Source organism: Podarcis muralis, chromosome 17, assembly GCF_964188315.1.
Source record: "Podarcis muralis chromosome 17, rPodMur119.hap1.1, whole genome shotgun sequence".
Taxonomy (NCBI): domain Eukaryota; kingdom Metazoa; phylum Chordata; class Lepidosauria; order Squamata; family Lacertidae; genus Podarcis; species Podarcis muralis.
The window spans coordinates 7,570,807-7,598,149 of NC_135671.1; the positions used below are offsets into that span (position 1 = coordinate 7,570,807).

At 46.3% G+C, this 27,343-nt stretch overlaps 2 protein-coding genes across 2 annotated transcripts; one reads left to right on the top strand and one right to left on the bottom strand.

The window, feature by feature from the left end:
• Nucleotides 1–387: 387 nt before the first annotated feature.
• HEMGN (hemogen) lies at nt 388–7,770 on the top strand. The gene is made up of 4 exons (XM_028712661.2): nt 388–747; nt 3,017–3,110; nt 4,869–5,212; nt 7,563–7,770. The coding sequence occupies exons 1-4, from the start codon at nt 666–668 to the stop codon at nt 7,655–7,657; spliced, it is 615 nt and encodes a 204-aa protein (XP_028568494.2). The 5' UTR covers nt 388–665; the 3' UTR covers nt 7,658–7,770.
• Nucleotides 7,771–15,410: 7,640 nt separating this feature from the next.
• Nucleotides 15,411–20,175, bottom strand: FOXE1 (forkhead box E1). The gene has a single exon (XM_028712822.2). It carries the CDS (start codon nt 19,340–19,342, stop codon nt 18,239–18,241), a length of 1,104 nt encoding a protein of 367 aa, XP_028568655.2. The 5' UTR covers nt 19,343–20,175; the 3' UTR covers nt 15,411–18,238.
• Between the last annotated feature and the right edge of the window lie 7,168 nt (nt 20,176–27,343).

The window sequence follows — 27,343 nt, forward strand, 5'->3', positions numbered from 1 at the left end:
CAAAGGTCTACTTTATTATACTTTTCCTATGGTGAGATTCTTCCTTTTTTATGTAGTGAAGTATGCTTGTGAATTTATGCTTTTAATGTACCGTATGCATTGTCAATTAAATACCTGAGGCACAGCCCTGCAGTACTTACATAGCAAGTTTTCTATTTACCCTGTCCTAGAAAGTATTTCCTCCTTTCTGTTACAATCATTACTAAATATATACTGTATGTATCAATTTCCATGAAACATAATTTTTAAAATAAAAATTGGTGTCCTCTTTTGTTGTTGTTCTTTGGCGGGGGAGATGGGTAGGTTGATTCACTCCCAAACAACATCTCATCCGTGGGTGTAGCAAAGGGGAGGCATTAAATCAATAAAAATACATTGCAAACAGTATGTCTTTTTGAAAACGCAGTGTTTGTCAGGAGGGGCATGTTAATGCTTTGGCAGAGCTATGCCATGAGCTATGAGCATGAATTTAAACACCTTTGCAGCATGATAAGGAAAAGAAGTATTAACATACCAGTGTCCGGAGCAGATAAGATACTCTGGGCGTGTAGTTTTTCTTTTTTCCTGAAACTCTTCATTTAGCACTAAAGCGGTACATGTGTCAGATGATTCTATGTTGGAATTAAACTCCTTTTCATATATATTTATAAATTAAGAAACTGAAAATGGAAAGCTTAGAAAAAGACCATTCCTATTCTGAAAATCCACAGCAGCCAGTGGTCGCAGCGGAGGACTATGCAGTTCCAGGTAACAAATATTATTCTGGGAAAGGGGAATCTTCTAATGCAATTCTGTTAGAATTACATTCTCTCCAGTAGACCCTATTTAACAGGGGCTGCGCCTATTCTTCTGGCACGTGTCTCTGATAAAACTGTTCCTATTTTTTACCTTTGGGGGGGAAATGTTGGGGTTATGTCTTTCCCAAATTTTCTTAGGCTGCATTCCTATATTCACTTACCTGGGAGTAAGTCCCATGGAACTCAGTGGGGGCTTACTTTTGAGTAGGCATGCATAGGGATTGCATGCACAAGTGCAACAGGATCGTTCAGATTTCAGCCCCTTCTTCACAGTCTTTAAAAACCTGAAAATATAAATACCATGGTTTTTTTTAAGGCTGCATTCACAATGTTACGGTTAAAGCACATTCAAAAGACATTTCCCCCCTCAAAGAATTCTGGGCATTGTAGTTTGTTGAGGGCTACTGGGAATTGTAAAACCATGAGGGGAAAACTAGAGTGACCGGGATTGTTTGAGTATTCTAAAGGTATAGTGCGTGTACACAACTGAAGTGTGATGTAAGGCTACTGAACACATACTCTACCTAGAAAACTTGTTTGTTCTGGTCAGTTCAACTCTTAATGACACATTTGTCTTCACTCAAAGTTGCATATCTGAATGGAGGACAAATTCATCTCAGCAGCACAGAACCCCAGGAAACGGGTGTTTGAAAAACTGTGGGTGCAGGGACATCAGAAGAGGCATAGCTCCGTGGTCACTCTGCCTTATGGGCTATCTGCCTAATAACAACATCCTAGTAACTTGTATGACAGCCTGGGGTTTTAAAGTTTTGCTGCTGAATGCAAGGATAGTTAATGGTGCAAAAGACATTATCCAGAATTTGATCCTGGATGAACATGCTGACATGGTATGTATCATGGTGACCTAATTGGATGAGGTGTGTGTGTGTGTGTGAATTTGTTTCAGTTGTGTCCACCAGGTTTCACCATACAATAGGAAGTTAGACCCAGGGGACAAGAAGGTGAAGTGCAATGATCTATCCTGACTGCCATCGCTTGAACCAGATACCCTATTTAGCCTTTGCCAGGTTTTGACTACATATTTCTGAAGCTGGGTGCTCAGGATAGGACAAGGGCTCCATTGACTCCCAGTACGTTTCCGAGCACAATTCAAAGTGTTGGTGCTGACCTTTAAAGCCCTAAACGTATACCTGAAGGAGCATCTCCACCCCTGCCCATTCAGCCAGGACACTGAGATCCAGCACCAAGGGCCTTCTGTGAAATGTGTAGCCACAGGGAGGCAGAGGGCCTTCTTGGTAGTGGCACCCACCCTGTGGAAAGCCCTCCCATCAGATGTCAAGGAGATAAGTAACTATACAACCTTTAGAAGACATCTGAAGGCAGCCCTGTATAGGGGTTTTTATTGTTTAATGTTTTATTATGTTTTTATATATATTGGAAGCTGCCCAGAGTGGCTGGGGCAAACCAGTCAGATAGACAGTGGATTGATTGATTGATTGGGCAACCCTATTTTCATCAAAGAAATGTTGGAGGGTATGCAAATGGTACAAGGAGTCACCGGAGGCTTCCTATTTTTTCCTCCAGTTCATGGATGGGGGATTGGATCTGAATGCTCAAATAAAGCTTCTGTGCACTCCTAATATCTATTCATGTGGCCAAGTGGGTGTAAGGTAAAGGTAAAGTACCCCTGGATGGTTAAGTCCAGTCAAAGGTGACTATGGGGGGCAGCACTCATCTCGCTTTCAGGCCGAGGGAGACGGCGTTTGTCCACAGACAGCTTTCTGGGTCATGTAGCCAGCATGGCTAAGCCGCTTCTGGCACAATGGAACACAATGACAAAAGCCAAAGTGCACAGAAATGCCATTTACCTTCCTGCCACAGCGGTACCTATTTATCTACTTGCACTGGTATGCTTTCGAACTGCTAGGTTGGAAGAAACTGGGATAGAGCAGCGGGCGCTCGCCCCTTCATGCAGATTCGAACCACCAACCTTCTGATCGGCAAGCCCAAGAGGCTCAGTGGTTTAGGCCACAGTGCCACCCGTGTGTTGGGGGTGGGGCCTGCTGCTGAAGTCCCACCCACCCCCAATGCACATTGACTGCAAACATCCATTATATGAACAAGACTTTTCTGTTCATCTTCCTAACCCGACACTCAGGCTGAAAGGTGGCACCATCCTCTAATCTTGCAACCATCTCATCAAATTATATTTCTTTCTGGAGTCGTCTCTTCCTCTACTTGCTTCTTTGCTCTTGCAGAGGTTGCTGTCACGCGCCATTTGAGAGACCGAGAGCTTCTCAGAAAAAGAAAAGCTGAGGCGGAAGAAAAAAACACTCACCAATGGGTCCTGAGGTAAATTAGGAGGATGACAGTGGTGACATTGTAGCCTAGAATTTTGCTTTCAGTAAGTGTTAAAAATGCTACGGCAATGAGGATTGGAATAATATATATAATTGGATTAATAATATATGTTATAAGTTTGTGCATTATTAAGAAGGGAATTTGCTTCCCTGTAGAAAGATTTTAGGTCTTTTGCATTACTTGACCCTGCCACCTTAATAAACCTGATTTTGATAAATGAGGTGGGCATGTTTACTACTTTAGTGGTAGTAGTTTTAATTGGGACATTTATTTAGCATGGGTTCCACTATTTTGGTCCATTCGTACTAAAAATAGTGCTGCATGGATAGAAACCGACCTGGATTTCTCCGGTCTGAACTCAGATCATGTAGGACTTTAATTGTTGAACAAATGAACCTTTAATAGTGGCTGTACTATGGGGGTGTCCTGATCCAACATTGAGGTCGTAAACCCCCTTGTCGATATGGACTCTAGAAGGGGATGGTGCTGTTATCCCTATAAATTTTATTCAACTGCCCATTTAGTTTCTAAGATGTCACTATGCCAGGGTTTCTCAGACTTGGGTCTCCAGCTCCAGCGGTCAGGGATGGGAATTGTAGTCCAATAAAAGCTGGAGACCCAACTTTGGGAAGCCCTGCACTAGGCATTGCCTGCATGTTTTCAAGCATGTATTTGAAATTTAAGGCTAAAGGCTTGCTGGACTTAAAAACCACACTATACCTCAGCTATGTGTAATGTTAGTCCAGTGGTCTTGTCTGTACAGGACTGCAGTTATTTGCACTATTATCCTAGACTTGGGTTTATCTTTCAGAAATTGGGTCCCTTGGGCTGTAGAGGGGAGTAGTTAAGGGGAAGTTTTGGGAGTGGGGGAATAGTTTGTAGGGGAAGGGATTAGCAACAAGGTTCAGCTGCCAACCACTCCCTCCTGCAGGCTAATACTTCCTTTTTATTATTAAATATATCTTTATTAATTTAAAATAAATACATTTATGAAAAACAGACGTACATACAAGTAAACAAACATACAATCAAACAAACAAATAACCGAAAAATCAAACAAACCACCACACTATAAGATATAAGAAGATTAATATAATTTATCATATATAGGTAAAGGTAAAGGGACCCCTGACCATTAGATCCAGTCGTGGCCGACTCTGGGGTTACGGTGCTCTTCTTGCTTTATTGGCCAAGGGAGCCGGTGTACAGCTTCCAGGTCATGTGGCCAGCATGACTAAGCCGCTTCTGACGAACCAGAGCAGCGCACGGAAACGCCTTTTACCTTCCCACCGGAGCGGTACCTATTTATCTACTTGCACTTTGACATGCTTTCGAACTGCTAGGTTGGCAGGAGCAGGGACCGAGCAACGGGAGCTCACCCCGTCGCGGGGATTCGAACCGCCGACCTTCTGATCGGCAAGTCCTAGGCTCTGTGGTTTAACCCACAGCGCCACCTGCATCCCATCATCATATATACTCCTGGGCTAATGCTTCCTATTCAGCTGCAACTGAATGTATTTTGGTCCTGGGATACTCAGCGGCTGAATCCCTCACCCTAGATTAAATTCTGTCCTTCCCTCCCTGTGCTCTTACTGAACCATCATCACGGAAGCCAACCTGTTGTTAAAAATGAAAGGCAGAGTTTCAAAAGCAGCCCACCACCGATTCTCGTGAACATCCTTGCAAGCAGGGCCCTTCAAAGCAATCCATCAGATCCCTTTATACCAAAATGCCTTTTGTGTACTACAGGGAGCAGAAGAGGAGCAGGCCAACAGGAAGGGGAAGAGGGGCCCGGAGAGGCAGGGGCAGGGGCAGGGGCCAGCAGCAGGCTCCAGAACCACAGGAAGAACCTCAGCAGGAAACAGTGGTGGAGGAAGAAAAGCCTGAGCTACAGGTGACTAAATTGGAGGAGGCGGCCCAGAAGAGTCTAGATCTCCCAGCGAAGTCTTCTATCCCTTTTCTGGAAGCTGGAGAACTGTATACTCAGAAGGAACTAGCGGAAGGAGTCCCCCTTGCGAGTGCTGCTGAGGAGCTGTGCACTCAGCAGGAAACAGCTGGTGCAACCCCAGCCAGAAGTGCTGTTTTCTCCATGGGTAAGGATCCCGCAATCTGTAAGAATGAATGTGTGCTTCCTGATGACCTGTTTGTTGATCATTCTCCCCGATTTGTTTGCAGAGCCGTTAGACATCACTGGTTGTTTTGATGCATATTCATTCAGATTTCTTCTTTTTTAAGGGACTTTGGACTGGTCCACACTAGAACAAATGTGGACTCCATCCTTTGGTCTGGGTGGGACAGCCCTTTCTCGGTTTAAATGCAGGATTTCTCTGATTCGGAAAAGCCCTGCATTTTTTAAAAATTGGTTTTCACATATTACATCACAATACAGATGTACCAAAGCCAACACCATTTCTTCCCCATCGCCCCATACATTTACATTTATATTTCCTCAATCCATCATATTATTCTTTTCTCCTTCCTCCCACTTCCCTCCGCCCCCACTCGATTTCCTCCACATTATACAATTTACAATAATCTTTGCATTCTACAATCTTCTCAAATCATCTATATATTCTTATTATCTTTCCTTACTAATTTTCCTTCCATCCAGTACTTCACATTTTAATCGAGGCATATTAGCGTGTCTTTTTTTGAGCAATATTTTGCCATATATTCATCAAAACATTTCCACTCCTTTTTAAATTTTTGATTCAACTGATTTCTTATTATAGCAGTTAATTTTGCCAAAATTAAATATTAATTTAGTTTACAAATCCATTCCTCCTTTGTGGGTATAGTTTGTGACTTCCACCTAGCAGCAATCACTATTTTAGCAGCTGTACTTGCATATAGAATAACCCCCCCCCCTGTGGTATCTCTTCATCTATCAATCCAAGGAGCTACGTCTCTGCTTTCTTTGTTATTGATATTTTCAACATCTTTAGTTCTTCATGTACTACTATCCAAAATTTCTTAATTTCCTCACACCTCCACCACATGTGTATTGTTGTTCCTATTTCTCCACCACATCTCCAACAGAGGTTGGAGGAAAAGCCCTGCATTTAAAGGGATAGTGATGTGGGACAACACTGGGATGGACTGGAGTCGTGTGTACACCCCTACATGAATGAGAAGACACAGTGATGTGAATCCACATTTTGCTCCAGTTTGGACAAAGCACTCTCCCCACCTGCAATGCCCAGAAATTGGTATTCAGAGACGTGCTGCCTCCAACAGTGGGGGCATTTTGTTACCTCTGCTTACCCCAGTAACTATCTCAGGGCTCACTAGTCAATTGGATCAAATAAGGATTCAGTCGTTGCTCCAGCTTTACTGCTGGAACTGAATCGGCCCTAACACATAGCACAAATCCATTGCTTTGCCCCAAGCTCCTGGATCATAAAGCTGCAGGAACACTGAATAAATATAACTATTCGCTGCTTTGTTTTAGAAACTGCCTGGGTTGCCCCAACAATCTAAAGCTAAGCAGTTATCTGAAACGACAACATGATTTAATTATTGGAAGCCTCCTGGCCTCTGAATTGCTTTTTGTTATACAAAGGGAGAATACAAAGAGTTTTTGTTCTAATTATTCTCCATATTCTTCCCCTTCATACCTGCTAATATGAATTGTTGATGTTGTTACAGGTAATGAAAAATAATGAAGAAACCTTAATAACTTACAGGGAGAGTGTAAAATTTAGCTAGATTGGGGCCATAGGGATGAATGCAACATAGTGCTCAGGGGAGCGTTCTTGCAGCGCAAGCATTTTAGCTCGTCAGGAAGAACAATCTTCATGCTACTGTTTGGGGGTTCCCCTGATTCCTGCCCCCTCAAGCAATGGGGAGGGCTTGCTGGAGGTGGGGGTGGGGAGAAAGGGCAAAATGCCCTGTTGTGCCAGCAAAAGCTCTTGTATTGGCTTCCACTAACGGGGATCATTTGTAGAATCCGGCCCATATGTTTGATCAAGACAAACTGTTGTGTTAGCCATCGACCTTTTGTTTTGCCGTAACTAGTAGTTACTGTGAATACTAGATATTATTGTGTTGCAGTTGCATAGCGTGGGTTGCCTGTGCCCTGGGCTGCACAGAGGGGGTGGGTGGAAAGGAAATGGAGGAAGTACGCATGCACATTCAACTGCCTAATGGCTTCCACGTCACCCAGGAGATTGCAGCCACAGATATAAGAAGAGTCGTTCCATCGTCTGGAGAGGTCACTTCCTGGTTTGCATGGAGAAGCCATTTTCAATAGCGCCCAGAAGTACGCAGTTGTACTGAGGCAGCACCAGGTGTTGAATTTTTGCGCCCTCTAACAATTTTGCACCCGGGGCAACTGTCCCTGTGGCCCCAACCCCCACGCTACGCCATTGTTGTGTTGATTATTGCTGGGACTGCCTCAACCAAACAGAAACCTTTATAACTTAATGTTTTCTTCCTTTTCAGAACCAGTGGAGACACCAAGATCAGAAGAACCAGGAGAAATTCCTCAGTCCGTGGAAAATGATCATTTGGAACAAAAGTTCTATGGCTTGCTTTAATTGGCAGTAATTTTTCACTGTTCAACTTGAAACACTGTTAGAATACATGATACCTGCTATTCTTGTGTGAGCAATAAAAGCCAGCGGCCTTTGCTGCTGTCACCTTTCTGCAATTTCCTTGGAAGTCATAATCCCTGAAACCCTCAATAGTTCTGTTACATGCTTCCAATTTCCCCATGAGATTATAAATTCTGGAGCCAGCACTACCCGAGTTTGGCTTCCTCAGTCAGGACAACAGACACTTAACTGCGTTTTTAGTATTTGGATTACTTACAAATATTAGAGTTCACATCAGACACCTTGCATCACATCTTCAGAAAGAGCCTTCCTGAACCTATAAGATCCCAAGCTCACAACAGCTCTCCCTCTCATCCTCTCTTTCAATTGAGTTTATTTTTAGGCTGGAGTTTATTTGCTTTTCCTACATTTAATCTGGATTTCCTCATAATGCAGAAAATCTGATAATAAAAAACAACACATTATGCATCTAGCATGGAAGCTTATTAGCACAATCTGCCCTGGTGGCTGGTTTTGTCATGTGGGTACTACCACATCCCTATTTCTATTGGCTCCTTACCTGAGCACAACATCGCCATTTTGTTTGCAGTAGGGAAGGAAAGAAGCCTATTTCCACTTATGGCCACATGCCCCATTCAAAGGAGCCAGGTCTCAGTATATAAACTGTGTTGGCGTGCTTTTAAAATAGTTAAATATAGAAGTTTTGTTCATGACATGTTCATCACTCTTTCACTTTTCACAATACTTCAGTTTATGTATATAAGGTAAAGGGCCCCTGGACAGTTACGTCCTGTCAAAGGCAACTATGGGGTGCAACACTCATCTCATTTTCAGGCCGAGGAAGCCAGCATTTGTCCACAGACAGCTTTCTGGGTCATGTGGCCAGCATGACTAAACCACGTCTGGAACACCAGAATGGAAGCCAGAGCACACAGAAACGATGTTTACCTTCCCGCCACAGCGGTACCTATTTATCTACTTGCACTGGTATGCTTTTGAACTGCTAGGTTGGCAGAAACTGGGATAGAGCAATGGGAGCTCACCCTATCATGCAGATGGGGTGAGCAGCTGAACTTGTCAGTGGGAAACTATATGAATGGAGGAGGTGAAGGGAAAGGGCCCTTCAAATGGTCTGGTGGCAAGACTCCCCCAGGTCAGATCGGGTAAATGAAAAGCGATAAGGAAAAGGGAGTTGGAAAGAGACTTTATCTTTGCATGCCCCTCGTTCATTCCCTAATAGTGGAAAGTGCCCAGCGCTGCCCAGGTATTTTTTAGAAACCAAAACATATTGTGATTTTAAAACATTGTGCAATTTGGACCTGTCAACATCAAAAATCAGGTGAAGTCAATCCAAAGTCATGTTTCGACCCGCCACCTTGATTCAAAATGATAAGTGACATCCAAACAGTGACAAAGACCCTGACCCCGTTTCAGGAACCCTTGTGCTAGGGGTGGTGACGATATCCCTGTTGGAATGTTCAAGGAGGCAGGAGAGGATGTTCAATACTACCTTCCTAACTTGCGCTAGCAAGTTCTATAACTTAGCAGAGTTTTACATTCCCCTTCTAAATGCACAGCAGGTAGCTCTTGCAGGCTTGTTTAAGCCTCTCTATCAGATTCCTGGTAATTCCTCTTATATCCCCCTTAAAAGAATAAACACGCCACAGTCTTGTTTAAAGTATATAAAAGAAAATTACTCACACATTCAGTTCACAGATGGATCCCTGAAGGCAGACATAGTTACAAAGTATGTACATGTGAGTCTATCCCATATGGAGATAGTCCCTTTGTTTGGTGAAAGCCAACAGAGCATCTCTAGCTAAAAAGCTGCTGGTCCAATGATGGAGGAAGCCAAAGAGGAAAGAGAGGGAGGGTGCTGCATGCCTAGTGCTTTTGTACCTGCACAGGTACTGTAAGGTCACACCCACCTCTAGTCACTGTCACGGTCCAGTTCACAGGCGATCGAAGTCCCGGCTGGGGACGTTGGGACTGGGGGCAAGATGGCGGGGTGGGAGCAGGAATGGGAGTCCAGAAGCCAGGAGTCAGAAAGTCAAGAGTCCGAGGGTCAGAGAGCCGAGAGTCAAGAAGCCAAGGGTCCGACGATCAAGGAGCAAGAAGTCACAAAGTCGGGTCTGGGGATCAAGAAGCAAGGAGTCATGAAGTTAGGGGTCCGAGAAGCAAGGAGTCAAACACAGAAAGGGAGGGAACATGTTGCTGTGGCAAAGAACTGAAGGGGAAATGCTGACCTTATATTCCTTCCCGGCTCTTGCCACCAGGTGCTGTGAGTTACCAATTGGCCTCACCTGTGTGGCCGCGCCTTGCCTCTTCAGAACAAACTTAGGAAGGCCCCAGTCCTGCAGAGTCCTATTGGTCACAGGGCCTGGCTCCTGCACGCACACCTGACAGTCACATGCAAAGAAAGTATGCCCCAGCCAGGAGGAAACAGGAAGTTTTCGACTGGCTGGACCAAACATCCCCTTGCATGTCCACTATAGGAAAATAAGGAATGTTGTACTTGACTGCTACTTAAGTATCACATCCCACAAACCCATGACAAAGCTTGGGTGTGGTCACATCAAAGTCACATTTCAGTCTGCCATCTTGATTAAAAATGGCATCTGCCACCCAAACATCAACATAGATGCCCATCCCCACCTCAGGAACCTCTGTGTGGAGTTTGGTGGTGCTGTCACAAGAGGCAGATGAAACTATGTCGAAAAACGGGCAAAGTCATGCCAAAGGTCTGCCATTTTGATTCAAAATGGGGGGTGAAGAGCAAACACAATGAACACCATCACCTCCACTTTGGGAACCCTCATGCCAAATTTGGCGATACGTAGAGAGTTGTCTAAACTTACAGAAAACAAACGAGCAGAAAGACAAAACCACTTTCAAAAATATACAGTAGATTCCAATTTCCTTGTTTGTGAGTGTGCATAGTCCCATTTTCCACTATGAAACCTGCGCCAGAATGTAAGTGGGGACTCCTGTGAATGAATTAAAATGAAAATGAAAATTGTCTGCTACATAGAAACTAGATGTCAGGGAGACTGAAGCTAGCCTAATCTTCTATTTGCTACTGTTTCGTATGCAGGATTTTTCATTTTTTATTTGTATTTGTGTGGAGGAGCATTCCACCCTGTGGGCGCCCACCAGCAGCCCAAAGTGGTATATTATAACCCAAGGATAGAGAAATAAATGTGAGAAATAAATGTGTGTCTGCATATAGGTAGACAACACCCTTTGCTTGTACCATCTGCTTTCCAGTTAAAGAAAGATATAAAGGGGAAGACAAGAAACAGAAAAATATACATTACTTCCTCATTCAACTCTCTGCTGCACACAACCGCCCTATTTGCCTTTCTGAGCTGAAGGGCAGTATGGGAAAGAAGAATGCCATCTAGTGTTTTCGTCTCATTTACGTAAATGCACAATGGGACAAAACTGAGTGAGGTCTGGAACCCATGACACAGTTTATTGAACTGTACTGGCTCGGACTGTGACCAGTTCCAGATTCTTTAGAACAGTGGTACGTATTCAAACCTTGTTCCAGGGAATGTTGAGGTTCATCAGGAGATCAGTTATGGCACACAAAGTTCCCAGAAAGAGCCCCTTGCCTGATACTACTGATCTTCAGCTGCAGTGTTCATTGTGTCATGGGCTTTCCCCTGTTCTTGTGACACAAGAATCTGGTCCATCAGGACTGGACCGTGTGTTGTGGCTGTGGGTGGCGCTGTGCTCTAAACCACTGAGCTTCTTGGGTTTGCCAATCAGAAGGTTGGCGGTTTGAATCCGTATGACGGAATGAGCTCCCGTTGCTCTGTCCCAGCTCCTGCCAACCTAGCAGTTCGAAAGTACACCAGTGCAAGTAGATAATTAGGTACCGCTGCAGCGGGAAGGTAAACGGCGTTTTTGTGCACTCTGGCACTTGCCATGGTCCTCTATGCACCAGTAGCAGTTTCGTCCTGCTGGCCACATGACCCAGAAAGCTGTCTGTGGACAAGCACCGGCTCCCTCAGCCTGAAAGCGAGATGAGCGCCGCAACCCCATAGTCACCTTTGACTGGACTTAACCATCCAGGGGTCCTTTACCTTTACCATTTACCTGTGGCTTTGGATATAACAGGGGTGGTGATGGGTACCCTATGGCCAGATTATGAAGTAACACAAGGCCATTACTTTGCTTGCTTTGTGAATATGAGCAGAAGGAGGTGCAAGCAGCTACCAATCTGGAGGGAAGAGAAGCCTTCTTGGGCTTTTTACTGAAACAGGGTGGAATGAGCACCATCTGCTGTTTTTCCAGAGGTACAAATACAATTTTATATATTTCCGTATATTTGAATGACATTTTAGTTGATTAATGATATGCCTTTCGTGGATCAATTCAGCTTAAATGAATGTGTATTTTGCCAAAATCTCAGCATGTGTGTCTGTGTGATACAGCCAAAGTTTACAATTTACGGTAATAAAGTAGAAACTGCTACTCACTTTTCGAAGGCCATCTTTAATCATTTTGTTTTCCTTTGCTATTACAGTAATACACTTGGAATAAAAATTAAAAAAACACAAGCATACCTTTAACACACAGTTCCACCCATTAAAATTGGCCAGCTTGCCTCTTGAGGAAATCTTTCAGGAAGCAGAAGTGGTCCTCGGCAGCCCACCCCCATGAATATCTTCATTACACCATCCGAGCACACAACATCCAGATAGTCTTTACTGCTGGGTGATGCCAACTATATTACAGGAGACACGTGGCGGGAAGGGGATAAAATTGCTCAGTTCCCCAAAGATCTAGTCATCACCAGCCATTTTGGACCTGGGCTCCATCTTTAACGTGTAGGGTGGCACTGAGGGTTAAACCACAGAGCCTAGGACTTGCTGATCAGAAGGTCGGCGGTTCGAATCCCCGTGACGGGGTGAGCTCCTGTTGCTCGGTCCCTGCTTCTGCCAACCTAGCAGTTCGAAAGCACGTCAAAGTGCAAGTAGATAAATAGGTACCGCTCCGGTGGGAAGGTAAATGGCGTTTCCGTGCACTGCTCTGGTTGGCCAGAAGTGGCTTAGTCCTGCTGGCCACATGACCCGGAAGCCGTACGCCGGCTCCCTCAGCCAATAAAGCAAGATGAGCGCCGCAACCCCAGAGTCGGCCACGACTGGACCTAATGGTCAGGGGTCCCTTTACCTTATGGAACATCTTTCCCTTGCTCACGGCTTCCCCATTCTCTTTCATTTCTCTTTTTCCTTCTTGTTGGGTGGGGAATCTCAGGCCTGGGAACTGGATGCAACCCTCCAAGGATTTTTGGCTGGCCCTTGGGAGTCTCCTCAGGCCACACAATCCCACACGGCCCTAATTGGCACCCTCCTTTTAATGTTTTTTTGGGGGGGGGGCGTTGCCTAGATGGAATGTCCTTCTGCTCTGATAATGTTTCTTGCTTACCTGAACAGATGATGGAGGTGGTGTGTAGAAAGACCAGTTTCTACCCATGGGCCGTGAGGCTGCTGAATGGAAGACAGCAACGTTGCAGCTGATCTTCAGGGTTGGTGGTCGTATGACAGCACACAGAGTGTAACAAGGACTGAGAGATTGTGGGAGCGAGGGGGGGCTTGTTTAATCTCACTGTAAACAAGTGGTACAGTGACAATAAAGTATTTCTATTTTCTATTCTATTTCTATATAACTAGCCTACTGTACAAAGATAAGAGGGACGCGGGTGGCGCTGTGGGTAAAAGCCTCAGCACCTAGGGCTTGCCGATCGAAAGGTCGGCGGTTCAAATCCCCGCGGCGGGGTGCGCTCCCGTTGCTCGGTCCCAGCGCCTGCCAACCTAGCAGTTCGAAAGCACCCCCGGGGGCAAGTAGATAAATAGGGACTGCTTACCAGCGGGAAGGTAAACGGCGTTCCGTGTGCGGCTCTGGCTTGCCAGAGCAGCGATGTCACGCTGGCCACGTGATCTGGAAGTGTCTCCGGACAGCGCTGGCCCCCGGCCTCTTGAGTGAGATGGGCGCACAACCCTAGAGTCTGGCAAGACTGGCCCGTATGGGCAGGGGTACCTTTACCTTTACAAAGATAAGAGTCATGGGCATAGCTAGGGGGGCAGGGGGCAGCTGTCAACCCTAAATCAACACAAATCAATACAAATCTGAGGTTCTGCCCCCTCTAACAAAAGCCTCCCCCCCAGAAAAAAATCCTGGCTATGACCATTGTAAGATATATCTTCTTTTGTCTATGGCTCCTGCAATGTGGCCTCTGGAAGATTTCCCTAGAAAAGAATGTGGCTCTCTAGCTGAGAAAGATTCCCTTCAATTGCCTTGGTTGAAGATGAGCAATGGAGAGAAGGTACTGGTAGATTTGGTAGATCTAGTGGGACTTGCTCCACACCAGAGCAAAATGTAGATCCCACATTTAAAGTGGGAAAGGTCCCGAGCAACACTGGGCTGGGACCTACGTTTTGTTCCCATATCCGCAAGCCCCTGATAACTTGCAGAAGATGAGTAAGGATTTCTGACTCCCAATGGTTTAACAATAGCAATAAGAACACAACTCCCGTTTTCCCAAAATTATGCTTTCGAAATAAAGAATGCAGTGTGTGAGAGTGGGGCGGGAGTAACCCAGAAGAGATTTATTTTTTTTCTGGAAGGACTGTGAGCTCAGTTCTGATCTGCAACTCAAAACAAATTCCTGCACTCAGAATTCATTCTAAATGTACCGGTATGTCTTTTGCACCAGGGTTTATAGTTGCTCGGGGGTTCTAGTAAAAAGCAAAAGGGGGTCCTGGAAACCTGAAGTCTGCCCACCCTAGAGAATGGAGTGGTTTGTAGAAGTTGGCCAACCCTGTCTGTTGCCTGTAAACAGATAAAAGGCCCTCCCAGTGCTCCTATTGCTGCGTCCAGAAGTTTGCAACCTCTTGAGAGTCCTTGCTACAAGGACTAAATGTGCTTCTGCTGCAAGCAGCCTACACAATGGTGTCTTGGAAAAGCAAGAAAAGGAGGGAAAGAATTGTGAAGCACCCAGTCACAAAACATTTTGGATTTGTGGAAAGGAAATGAGACAATCCACCATGATCTGTCACTTTTGTGCATGCAACCCAGAACGCGATGCCAGCAAGTTCTGCCACTGACTTCAGTAGAATGTAGACGGCACTCTGTTCAAGCCTGGTTCAAAGATCACCTAGAATTCTTATGAATCATCTTGGAAGAGAACTAGAAAAATAATTTGCTGCACTGTAAATGATTAGATCTCCAGTGATTCAAAGGACTCAGAATTATACAGCTACAAATAAAACATTTTAAATGTGTTGTGAAGTGCAATATACAAATGTGACACTAGATGGTGACATTTAGCTATGCAAAATTCAATGTATTTTTCAAAACGTTTTTTAAAAAAGCATTTTTACAGAGTTTTTATATGTTTGTAGATTCCACTGACGAGCTTTCCTTTTTTGAAAATAAAACAAAAAGCTTGATTATGTGCTTTATGGTTAGGGACAGAACATGTAGAGTGGTTTTGCTTGTTTTTTGACAGAAAGCTCAAAAACTTAAGAGGACTTGAAGGGAAGGTTCCACTATTTGGGGCTGGAGTTTATTCAGTTAGAATATCCAATTCTTCCCCCTTTGTTCTGCAGCTCTTTTGTATGCCCCCCCTTCCTTAGGTCCATGACAACAAAAAAAAGGAGCAAAACAAAAATTCCAAACATTCATTAAACGAAACCCAAACATATCACATAGCCAAGAGCATGTAAAAATTGTAAGAATATGCAAAATTGCCCAATGCGTGTTATTTATTCATATCAAATAATCTGCTGGCATTTTGGCACAAACGTTTTCAGAATTTTGGTACACCGTAGAAATCTGGAACTGCAACCCATTCTTCACTATACACATGGACAAAAAAATAATCAGTGGCATATAATAACATAAAAAAAAATTCCCCATTGAAACACTAGAACCCAATGAATCTGATTGGCAAGTAGGATCAAGCCAGACCAAAGAAAGCACTTCTTCACACAGCACAATAATTAACTTATGGTGGGCACTCACGTTCCATAAGAGCTGGCAGTGGTCAGTAGCTTGGATAACTTTAGAAAAGGATTGTTGAGGAACCACATACCCTGAGGACTAGCTTGCAAATAGTTATTTGCCACCATAATTGAAGTAGTCATGTTGGCTGGTCGTATGCCTCTGAACAGCAGGTGCCAGGAATGAAGGAAGGCTATCACTCTTATCATGCCCTGCTTGCCAAAACCCAGAGGTTTCAAGCTTGTCACTGTTTTAAGAATGGTTCTTGGTCTGATATGGAAACATGCGTAACCTAAGAAGCTGCCTTATCAGAGAAGAGAGCCATCTAGCTCAGAATTGTCTACATTGGCTATGGCTCTCCAGGGAGTCTTTCTCATACTGGGGATTGAACTTGGGATGTTTTACATGCAAGGTAGATGGTCTCCTACCAAGCCCTTTCATATTCTGTAAGTAGAGCTTTTCTACACTATAACAACAAACCCAAGTGGCTCTTTCTATATAGAAACACAGGCAGCCGCAGTTAAGACAATCGGTCCACCTGCCTTAGTACTGTTTAGGTAGAATGGGAGCCCCACTCCAGGGCTTCAGAGAGGTGTCCCCAGCCCTGCCTGGGAATAGCAAAGCTCAAACCTGGGACCATCTCTGCTCTACCATTGAATTATGGTCCTTCCACTGATCCAGCAAGGCAGTTCCTTTGCCCTTAAGGAGAAATACTCCCAAGGAATGCTTGCAGATCATGCCCTCTTTGCATGCGAATCACGGTCCAGAATTCACAGGATTCTACCGCTTCAAGCTGCAGGTGTATGTGTGCGTGTGGGTTTTAAGTTTCAGTGTTCCCTGTGTAAAGAACTCTCTATGTGTAGAAAAATAAGTTAGTTGAAACTCTTGTCTTTAACATACAAGTCTCTCTCTCTCTCTCTCTCTCTCTCTCACACACACACACACACACACACACACACACACACACACACACACGAGAGCACTCGTATATTTCTGTACCCAATATATGAAATGGTACAGTGCATGGAACCCTGTTAGTATTATTGACCTGCATGTGTGGATCTGTCCTTGTCTGGTATCTGAAAAGTGCTCAGCCCACTAAATCCCTGACCACACCAGTTCTAATAATAATGTTAGCACATGTTTGAGCTAGGATTGTCAGATAAATTACCTCTAGAACTCGACTTTACCTTTAGCATTAATGATGCAGTGACCGATTGGGGAGTTCCTGCACTGCCCATCCCACTCCTTCAGTGATTTTTAGACTCATCTCTTCCCCACATGAAGAAACAGGTGAGAGGGTGGCGACTGTATACCCTTCCACTGCATTTTCAATATTAAAGGTAAAGCCTAATTCTCCAGGTTGCAAACAGATTGCAGACTGCAGGGTGCCTTTTCCAATAAACCCTTTGGTTTTTGTATTACAAAGAGAGAGGTTATAAAAACACGAGTACACTGGACTTGGACTAAGCATTTCTAGAAAGTAACAACCCAAGTTGGAAGGAGAGAAAAACTAAGTATGTTGGATATGGGGAAAGAGCTGTCTTGTTTTACGGCATTTGTTTCCTGGAATGAAGAATACATGGGAGTGGATTGGAAGCTTTCCTACATCTAATCTTTAAGCAATTAACAAACATGTTCCCATCTAACTATACAGGATGTTAATTACAGATTTCTAAACCCTGAAAAACAGAAGAAATCTGACTCGAGGCTAAAGAAAGTCACTGAACAATTAGCGCACTGAGGTTTCCCTTGCCTGCCTAACTAAATTTCACCCAACTAAAAGTCATCAGCTGCAATCAGAACAACTGTCTGACAAAATTTGTGGGGAAAGTTATTTATTGCATTCCTAAAACCACAAGAAAACTATATAGAGAACTATACAGAGCATTTGCCTTAAGTACCCAAAAGGAAGTATGATTCATTGACTGTGTATTTATTTGTCCAGATGTGCTTGTGAGTCACTGAAAACCTGGAATTGAGAATATGAAGCACACACCTAGTAGCTTTTCATAATTTCCTAGTAATCCGGCTAAACCAAAAGACTGGAAAGTGAGATCGGCTGAAATTACTGCTGCAGCGTTTAATTTTGGAAAGCTAAGGAGCCCACAAAAGCAAACAGGAAGACGAAAGCCCAGAGGTGGGAGAAACCCAAATATTTTACATTTCCTTTGGCTTGAAGAAGTTGTATTTTCACACTTCACAGTCTTGCCTACAAAGGTTTCCCTCTGCCTTCTCGGTAAACACAACACAGGCCCCACCAATATCACTAGCTTCCTATCCTATAGTGCATAAGCTTCACAGATCCTAGGTCTTTCTGGCGGCCAAGAACTGCGGACCACGTCTCTCTCCATTGTCCGGATCCTCTGAGGCCCTTTACTCACTGGGTGCTGTCACACTGGGCAGACGCACGCCACAACAGCCCACCCAACAGCGCAAAGTAATGCGCTCATGACAATGAAGCATTAGGATACGATAATGCAGGCCACCAACAGGCGGGCACAGCCGCAGATCTCACTGCCTTCCGCCAAACCAAGTCCCTTCTTGGATTCAGATGGCAGAAACAAACCTCTCCATGTTGCTGGAATAGGCCGCATGGCGCAAGTAGGCTCCCGGACTACCAAGCTGCCCGCTGGCGTTGTAGCCATGAGCCAAAGAACCGTAGGAGCTGGGAGACATCCTGCCATAGAAATCCATAGCGTCGTTCCCCAGGGTGGGCGAGGTGGGCATCCCTAGGCGGGCAGAGGCCCCAAACAGGTGGCCGCCACCACTGCCACCACTCTGGGAGTAGGTCCCTTGGTTCACCTGCAGCTGCTGGGTGCTGGAGAGCGGGTAGGAGTAAGGCATGGCATTGTGGGGCCTGTGCAGGCCAGGCCCCGCCGCGCAGCCCTGGCTGGGGTAGGCGGCTGTGCCCGCGAAGGAGCAGGCGTTGGCAGGGGAAGGGGTGACGTCGGGGCTGTGCTGCTGGTGGACCAGCTCCGGGCTGGGCTGCATGAGCGGGCCCAGGCTGAAGAGGGGCGGCTGCGACGGGTAGCAGAGGGCGGCGGGGGCCGCGTAGGGCGCGTTGAGGGCCGGCCCGACGGGCTGGGCCTGCGCCTCGTGCATGTAGGCCGGGTAGGTGGACAAGTCGCTGCGCTTGAAGCGCTTCCTGCGCCGCAAGAAGCTGCCACTCTCGAACATGTCCCGGGCGTGCGGGTCGAGCGCCCAGTAGCTGCCTTTGCCCGGCCGCCCGGGCTCGCGGGGCACCTTGACGAAGCAGTCGTTGAGCGTCAGGTTGTGGCGGATGCTGTTCTGCCACTTGCGCGGCCCGTCGCGGTAGAAGGGGAAGCGCTCGGTGATGAAGCGGTAGATGCCGCCCAGCGTCAGGCGCCTCTCCGGGGCGTGCGCGATGGCCATGGCGATGAGCGCGATGTAGCTGTACGGGGGCTTGCCGCGCTGCACCGGGCGCTTCCTGCGACGGCCGCCGGGACGCGGGCCTTCTCCCCCTGCCGCCGCCGCCGCCGCCGCTTCTTCTTCCGACGGCTCCGGCTCCAAAGCCTCCCCGTGCGCCGACGGCTCCACCTTAACGAGAGCGGCGAGCCTGGACGCCGAGCCGCCTTCGGAGTCGGCCTGGCCCGCGGCGCACGTCGACCGCTGGGGGCTCTCGGCTGTCATCCCAGGCTCTGGCCCTGCCACCGACGGCGGGGCAGCAGGTCCCAAGGAAGCGACGGGCAGCCTTGGCGATGCGGACGCGCCAGCCTCGCTGCTCGCGGCTGCCTTCCGACGGAGGGTCTCCAAGGCTCCCTCGGTGGCTGCGGGCAATCAGGGGTCCAGGCGGCTTCGGAGTCCGAAGGGCTCAGGTGCCGACGCCGGGAAACTCGCGGGCAAGGCTGGAGAGCGATCCTTGGAGAGGTGACTTGGGGTAGGTTGGATCGGCGGCGTCTGGCGCCCTTGGAACGGAGCGGGCCGCTGTTACCGCGGGTGGCGTCGGTGATCAGAGCTTGCCTTGGACGTGCGGTTGGAACAACGCGGCGCCGGCAGTCGGGAGACTAGGATCGGGGCCCCACCGCCCAGAGAGCCACCCAGGTTCGGGCAGAGTGGGACTTGGGCGCTGGAGAGGAGACAGCCGCGCAGAAGACTGGGCTGCCCCGGAGCTGGTGCGCGTCGAGTGTCCTCCTGAGCAGCCGACGGGGTGCGCTTTCGGGTATCACTTAGTGCTCCCTCCCGCGGAGAGATGCAAGCGCCTTTTCCCTCCCAGCCCCCCCCCCCCAAGCAGAGGGTGACTCCCGGCCGGGATGATGCGCTTTTGTGCCTCCTCCTCCTCCTGCCACTCGCTGCGCACCTGGGCAGCCGGCACTCCCTTGTAGCTGCTGTGCCTTAAAGGGACGGGCGGAGACGCAGCTTGCCCGAGCAGCCTCTCTTGAGAATGCCGGGGGCGCCGCAGACCGACGGGGCTTTGCCGAGAGGGGTGGCCGAGGGAGGGGCCTGGCCCAGGGCAGGAGCCGGGAGGTGTCATCCGCGGGGAGGTGCCCGAATGCCAGGTCTTTCCCCGCCTCGGCAGAAGGAACGCAGCCGGGAGGCGCCCAGGGGACACAAGGGAAGGCGGCCCGACGGCGCGCAAGGCGGACGGCTTTGCGCACTGCCCGAGGGGCGCGGCGGCCCTGTTCTCGTGGCGGGGTCGGTGCCTTGGAATTTGGCCATCTGGGCCTTTGCTCGACAGCAAATCCCACGGCCGGCAACAAACCCGGGTTTGCCTTCTTTTGCTCATTTAACAGGAAATCCTAATTCGCCCGCTGCGTTTCACCACGCTTGAGCACTGTGACACTTTTGTAAGACTACACGGATGCTATACGTTTAAAGCAAAAGTCGAGGCACATTCTTTGCCCTCGAAGAATTCTGAGCGCTGTCATTTGCTACTTACTGGTTGCTGGGGCTTGTAACTCTCTGAGCCCAGAATTCTTCGAGGGCAAAGAATGTGCGTCGAAGGAATAAAGTGTACGCCTACCAGTTATTTCATTCCCTCTAGCGGGTAGGAATCCTGCAATGGATGTTGGCAGTTTGGAGGGCTCCTGCGCATCAGCACTCTCAGGAAAGTGAGGCAAGCGGGCTGATCCTCACGTGCATTTACTTTGAAGTAAGTCTGCCTTTGTTCAATGGGACTTTCATCTCATCATCCCCTCAGGGGAGGGGGGGTTGACATTTTTGGGCTCCAGGACCACATGTACCTTCGGCCAACCATCCAGGGGCCGCTGGCCGTGGCAGGTGTGCCTCCCCCAGCCTCTCTCATGCAGGCAGGCTTGTATACACACACCTCTCCTCAAGGGATCCCTGCAGATCAGCTGCGGCGAAGGGGTTAGGGGATCTTCTCTGCTGGTCAAATAATTGAACTGATGACCAGCAAGGGGGCAGGTTGCAACCCCATCACGGCAGTCACTGTGTGAACTTTCATTTTTCTTTCTTGCGGCTGCCAAAAATCAGTGGGGCTTTATTTGGGCGGGGGGGATTTGATTGAGCTGGCTGGATCAGAGGCCCCGAATTGTGGGGTTAGCATTGCAGTATTTGGCTGCAATCCTTTACCTGGGAATAAGCCTCATCCTACTCAATGGGAGGTACTTTTGAACAGGCTTGTATAGTAGTATTGTACCGCTCGGCTGTATCCCCATTAATTCACCAGGTCTTTTCACAATGGCAGTGGACTGCTTTGCATATACAGCTGCAATTGCTGAGGACCAAAAAGGTGTGGGGGGGGGGGACTCGCAATCAACTTGCAATAGCTATTCCTCCTCTTTTTCCCTCCAGGAGAGAAAGCATGGTAGAGGGAAGTAAGCAAGTATTTTTCACCTCTGCGGCCCCCTCCCCCCTTTGAGAATGCTGCTTAATAGGAGCCCGTCAAATCCCAGTCAGTCAACGGAGGACTCCTAGCCATTTAGGGAAGCTAATGTCTAGTGAATGCTGGCTGAGGGTTCATTGAAAGCTCTGGAGCCTTTCCTTGAAATGTAGATGATTAGTTTGAGTTTAAATAAATGGGGTGGGTGTATTATTATTATTATTATTATTATTATTTATACCCCGCCCTCCCCGGCCAGAGCCGGGCTCAGGGCAGCTAACACCAGTAAAATTACAGTAAAAACATAATGGGGGAAAAACAACACAATTTAAAATACAGATTAAAATACAGATTAAAATGCAGCCTCATTTTAAAAGTAGCCCATAGATTTCACTTTGCAAAATCATCAATGCTGCGGAGAGAGGTTATGGAATATTTTCTCTCACACAGCACTCGAATTGTGTGTGTTCATTGGTTTTCACCCAGTGAACAGACAAAAAGAAAGTACGAACTGCACTTCACTTGTGGGCAGAGTTGACTTTTGGTGGTGGTTACGGTGGTTTTAAAAGGGGACGGGAAAATTCACACAGAAGAGACGTGTCAACAGGCTAACAGCCAGGATGGCTACCTTAAACCATTGCTGGGGCAGGGGTGTCAAACGGGGTGGGTTGTGGGGTGTTGACACCACCTTCATGCTGTTTCTGCTTGTGGGATGCCGAGGTCCCTAGCCAGCCACGGTTAGAAATGAGCTGATCTGACCCAGCAGAGCCCTTGCTCGCTTATGTATTTATTTATTGTGCTAATGTTTATCCTGCTTCCCAGCCGTAGCACCCAAAGCACCTTGCAGAAATAACAGCAATACAATATGCCCATGAAACATCAATCAGCCGCCACCACGGCCACGTACAACCACAGCCAGGAAAACAACATGCTACATAAACTCGGGCAGAAACGTTGACGGCACGAGTGTCTGAAATGAGGTGTTTATTGTCTTGGAATGAATCTGCTTCATTCGGTGGCTCTGCTTGCATAAAAGGGCAACAGTTTCTTCAGACTTTTGCATTCACTGAGTGTCTAGGATCTAATTTGGCTAGAATCTGGAGAAGTGTATCTCCTCTACAGGTTAGGATGCTGGCAGAGTAAAATATGGTGGTCAAGAGAGCTAGAATACTGTGATGCCCAAGGGGAGAAGCCATGAGCCAGAAATGTCCCTGGCCTACCATACAAGGTTGTTAAGAAGAATTACTTAGTTAAGGAAAGTAAAGTTCATTGAACATTCTAAAAATGCTGTATAAATACTAAGGTGGCATTCCATACTCACTTACAAGGGAGTAAATCCCATTAATGGGATGCGGGTGGCGCTGTGGGTTAAACCACAGAGCCTAGGACTTGCCAATCAGAAGGTCGGCAGTTCGAATCCCCAGGACGGGGTGAGTTCCCATTGCTCAGTCCCTGCTCCTGCCAACCTAGCAGTTCAAAAGCATGTCAAGTGCAAGTAGATAAATAGCTACCGCTCTGGTGGGAAGGTAAATGGTGTTTCCGTGCACTGCTCTGGTTCGCCAGAAGTGGCTTAGTCATGCTGGCCACATGACCCAGAAGCTGTACGCCAGCTCCCTCGGCCAGTAAAGCGAGATGAGCGCCGCAACCCCAGAGTCGGCCACGACTGGACCTAATGGTCAGGGGTCACTTTACCTTTTTAAGTCCCATTAAACTCAATGGGGCTCGCTTTTGCATAGGCTGTACAGAATTCCACTGTAATATTATCCAATTATGGATTCCCCCCCCCCCAAAAAAAAATTCCATTTTGATGAGGAATTGAAATGGTGCTTAATTTTTAGAAAAAGTGTTGTTGGAGTGAAGTTGAACCAATATTCATTTAGAAACGCTGCGGTCTAATCTTGAAGGCCCACACACCCGCCACAGCCACTGAAGAGTATAGGCTCTTTTTCCTTAGTGAATTCTGCACTTGCTCAGGGAGCTCTTTCATTCTATTCTTAGCTCACATCTCCAAGGTTGATGAACTCTGCAGCACAGGAAAGGAAACAGTTCCTCCTCAAACAGCTATGTTGCATCCTACACATTTTCTGTTTCGTGAAGAGAAGTAACCATCTGCTTGAATCTCTCCCATTGAAATTTCTGGGACTTTTATTTTTTTTTATTTTAAATATTTATGTTCTCTTTTCTTTGTGCAGTCCAATGTGAATAATTAGCTACAATAAAACAACCCCTCACCAAAACCAACACCTCAGAACCACAAACCGGCATCCATACTACTGAGCTCCATACACTGGTTTCAGCAGGATCAGACCAAATGACTTTACCCTCGTGTAGATGTAAGTGGGTTGTGATTGCATTGAAAAGTTACTGTCACAGATGTGGACCATGGAATGATCAATAAGCCAGTGCTAGAGAGAGCGCCCCCCCCAGAAAAGGGCTCTCTTGAGCTGCGTCTGCTCCAATGAGATGCCTGACTTTGTGTTTGGCTCAATTAAAACAAGTGAACATGAGAATCAAGGAACCATAATTGAATATAAGGTTGGAGACATCCTGAAGTATACAGGTGACTTTTGACAATGCAAGCCTGTATGCATATTTATTCAGAAGTAGGTCACATTGATCTCAGTGCTGCTTGGTCCCTTGAAAGTATGGATAGGATCGGTGCATAAATGGACCTTCCATGTTCAGATAAAGTATACCTCTCTGAATACCATGCAGAAGACAAGCGACAGGGAGTGGCTGCCTCTCTTAAGAACTGCTTGTAAGCTTCCCAAGGGCTGCTTGTGTAGCCTGATCCTATCAGTGCTTATTCAAAAGTAATATTTATTTCAATGGGACTTGCTTCTAGTGCATAAGATTGCAGTCATACCCATCTGGCACGTCTTTGCTAGGAAGTAAGCCTCACCTCATTCAACAGGGCCTTATTTCCAGGGGGATGTGCGCAGGATCTCAGCCTGAGAATGCTGGCCTCGTGCCCCTTTGGCCAGATTTAGAAGGGCAAATCTCACCTATTTCCTAATGGCCTATTTCCTAATGGCCAGAAATTAGGAATAATTATATGAATCCAATGTTATTCCGTTGCGCAAACCTTTATAACTTAATCAGCTAAGAGGTTGAATTATTATAGAAATGTCAAGTAGAAACTAGAATTTGGATAGATCTGCTACATACGGGGAAAAAGACAAAAGGATATAGGACCGCTGTTGCAGAAGGCAGCTCAAGAGATGACGCCGAAATGGGTGGCTAGAACCATCCAAATCAAAGGCAAGTCTTCTTAACGACTAAATTAAATAGATTTCTCTCTCCTACCCAGACCATTTTACAAACTCTTGCCTTTTAAGCGGTGCTGTACATACATCTCTTTAAAAGGGAGTTTAAAAACAAGTTTTGTTTTCAAAGGTAAGTCACACGAATATACTTGGTTACTTTCTGTTTCAGGAACGTCTCTCCATTCTAACCAGTTTGCTCTGAACAAACCTAGCGAGGACGCTCGCCTTTAACCCTGCGTTTTCAAGCCCAGGGACGCAGCTCTGTTGAGAAAAACCCCTTTAGAGTTGAGGTTATGATTTACCTAGTTTGCTCAGGGAGCTCCAAATAAGCTATTTCGAAATTAAGTTCGCAAATATTATTCTGCAGAATATTTTGCAAATACATTATTTTGACATTTACACACCCCCTGCCAACACACTGAGGAGAATTAAGTGCAATTCACACTGTATTATTTTTGCAAGCACATCATGCTATTTTGCAGGTTGTTAAATCCCTCCCTGTCTCCAAATGCGCTGAAGATAATGAAATCCTTCCCATCGACTTCACTGTAAGAAATACGCTTTTTTCATTTATTTATTTTTTAAATGGGGCGCTAGGAATAAACCGGGGCGGGGAACAACCCTTCGTAGCTATGCACTTCGTGGGGATGGCAGACTGAATATTATAACTAAAATAAAATATCCACGAAGTTTTTGTTTTTTCCTGTTGGAGGGGGTTCCTTCAGAGAGCGCAAGTTCTCAGTGTTGTGCATTGCAGTCGCGAGGTGTCGGAAAAAACGTTTGGGGTCGGGTTTTTTCTTTTCTTTTCTGAAATACACTCAAGTCACTTTGAGATGAAAAGGGAAGCTTGTAAACGAAATTCGTGGTTTTCGTTCGTTTGCTCTCCAGTTTTCCAGAAAGTGACCGGCGAAATGCGCTCCGTTTCTAAGGCGCGCAAAAACAAGCTTTCCGAACGCATTCGGGGCGCTTCTTCGCCTGTTCTCCAGAGCTGACTGAACAGCAAATCTCTCGTCCCGAAAAGCTTCCAAGTCCCCCCCAAAATAGTTTCGTGAATAAAATACATCCTTTGCTGCTTTCCCCCTTCAATCACTTTTTGCTTTCGAAATGGCTGCATATATTGAGGCTTACGGTGCGTAATCGTTCTTTTATCATTGTAATCGCGCGGCACTTCTTATTGCAACGATGGGAAGCATTTTGCGTTTGTAAGCTCACAAACATCCACCTGCACAGGACTTGGGGCAGCCAGGGCAGATTTATCAAGTCCTTTAAACCCCCAGAGCTTGGGCCGGGTAGCTCAGAAGACCAAAACTCTTTGCAACGGGAAGGAAGCGCCGTTGATTGCAATGGGACTTACTTGGACAAATAATAAGGGTGCCATAAGTGGTTTTTTAAAAGGCTTTTTCTTTAAAATAAAAATATGGCCACCCTATTTTTAAGTATTTTTATTTGGAAGCAATAACCGTAGGTCCCCCCTCACCCCATCCCGTTTTGTGTAAAGTTTGGGCGATTGTTTCCTGGATTGTACAACAGTAAACGACGCAAGGCATTTGTTTGGATCGCTGAAAAAGACTCCTCCAAATGAAATCGCTCGATTTCTGATGGGGTTCCTTCTGTGCCAAGTGAGAGCAGATCTCACCCACCTTTACTTGGAAGTAAGTCCCACCTTACTCAAGTGGGATGTGCACAGGAATGCAGCCTTAAATCTTACTGAATTCTATTCACTTGTAAGGTGCCTTATTCTTGTGGTTGGTGCGTAAAAACGTTTTGTTATGTCTAGTTCCGCTACTGCTAACGTCGTGTTTTGTGCTACCGGTTTTTATTCCGTTACATGTTCGTTTAAATAATACATTGTTTATGTCGGGGTGGAGAGACAAAAGCAGTAAATCCTGGCCGTGTTGTGCTGAATCTAATTTTCAAAGATGTGTGTTGAAGATCAAGGATCAGCAAACTATACTGTGGACATTGTTGACTTCTGGGTTTGTATTTTTAAAAAAGATCTAGGGATTTTATCCAGCGTTAGGCCTCATCAGAGTTGCTCCACTGACATTAATAGACAGACTAATTTAGGCCTACTCTTTGATAGGTCTACTCTTAGCTGACCTATCTAACTGCAATTTGTTCATTTACTCACTAGAAAGCCTAGTTAACCTCATAGGCTGTTACTTCTGAGTAAACAGATCGGGCTGGGGAATATATGATTGTGGAGTTTATTGGCCAGCTTTTTCAACGGTTGTTGCTAGTTCGTTTTTTGTTTTATTGTGTAGTCTGTGTTCTTATTTTGTATTTTCACGTTGTGAACCGCCCTGTGATCTTCGGAGGAAAAGCAGTATACAAATTTAATAAACAATAATATTAATAGTAACAACTCACTGAAACTAATCAACAAGTCCCCGGGCAAGAACTTTGCAGTCCCATTCATTAGATGGAAGAGAGAGAAAGACCCGCTTAGGGGTACAGTATTGAGTTCACATCTGTATTTCTGAGAGAGCAATCCTGTGCCTACTACTTACTCTGGAGTAAGCTGCTTGTGGGACTTGCTTTGGAGTAAACAGGAATCGGATAGGAATGCACGTCTCTCCAGAA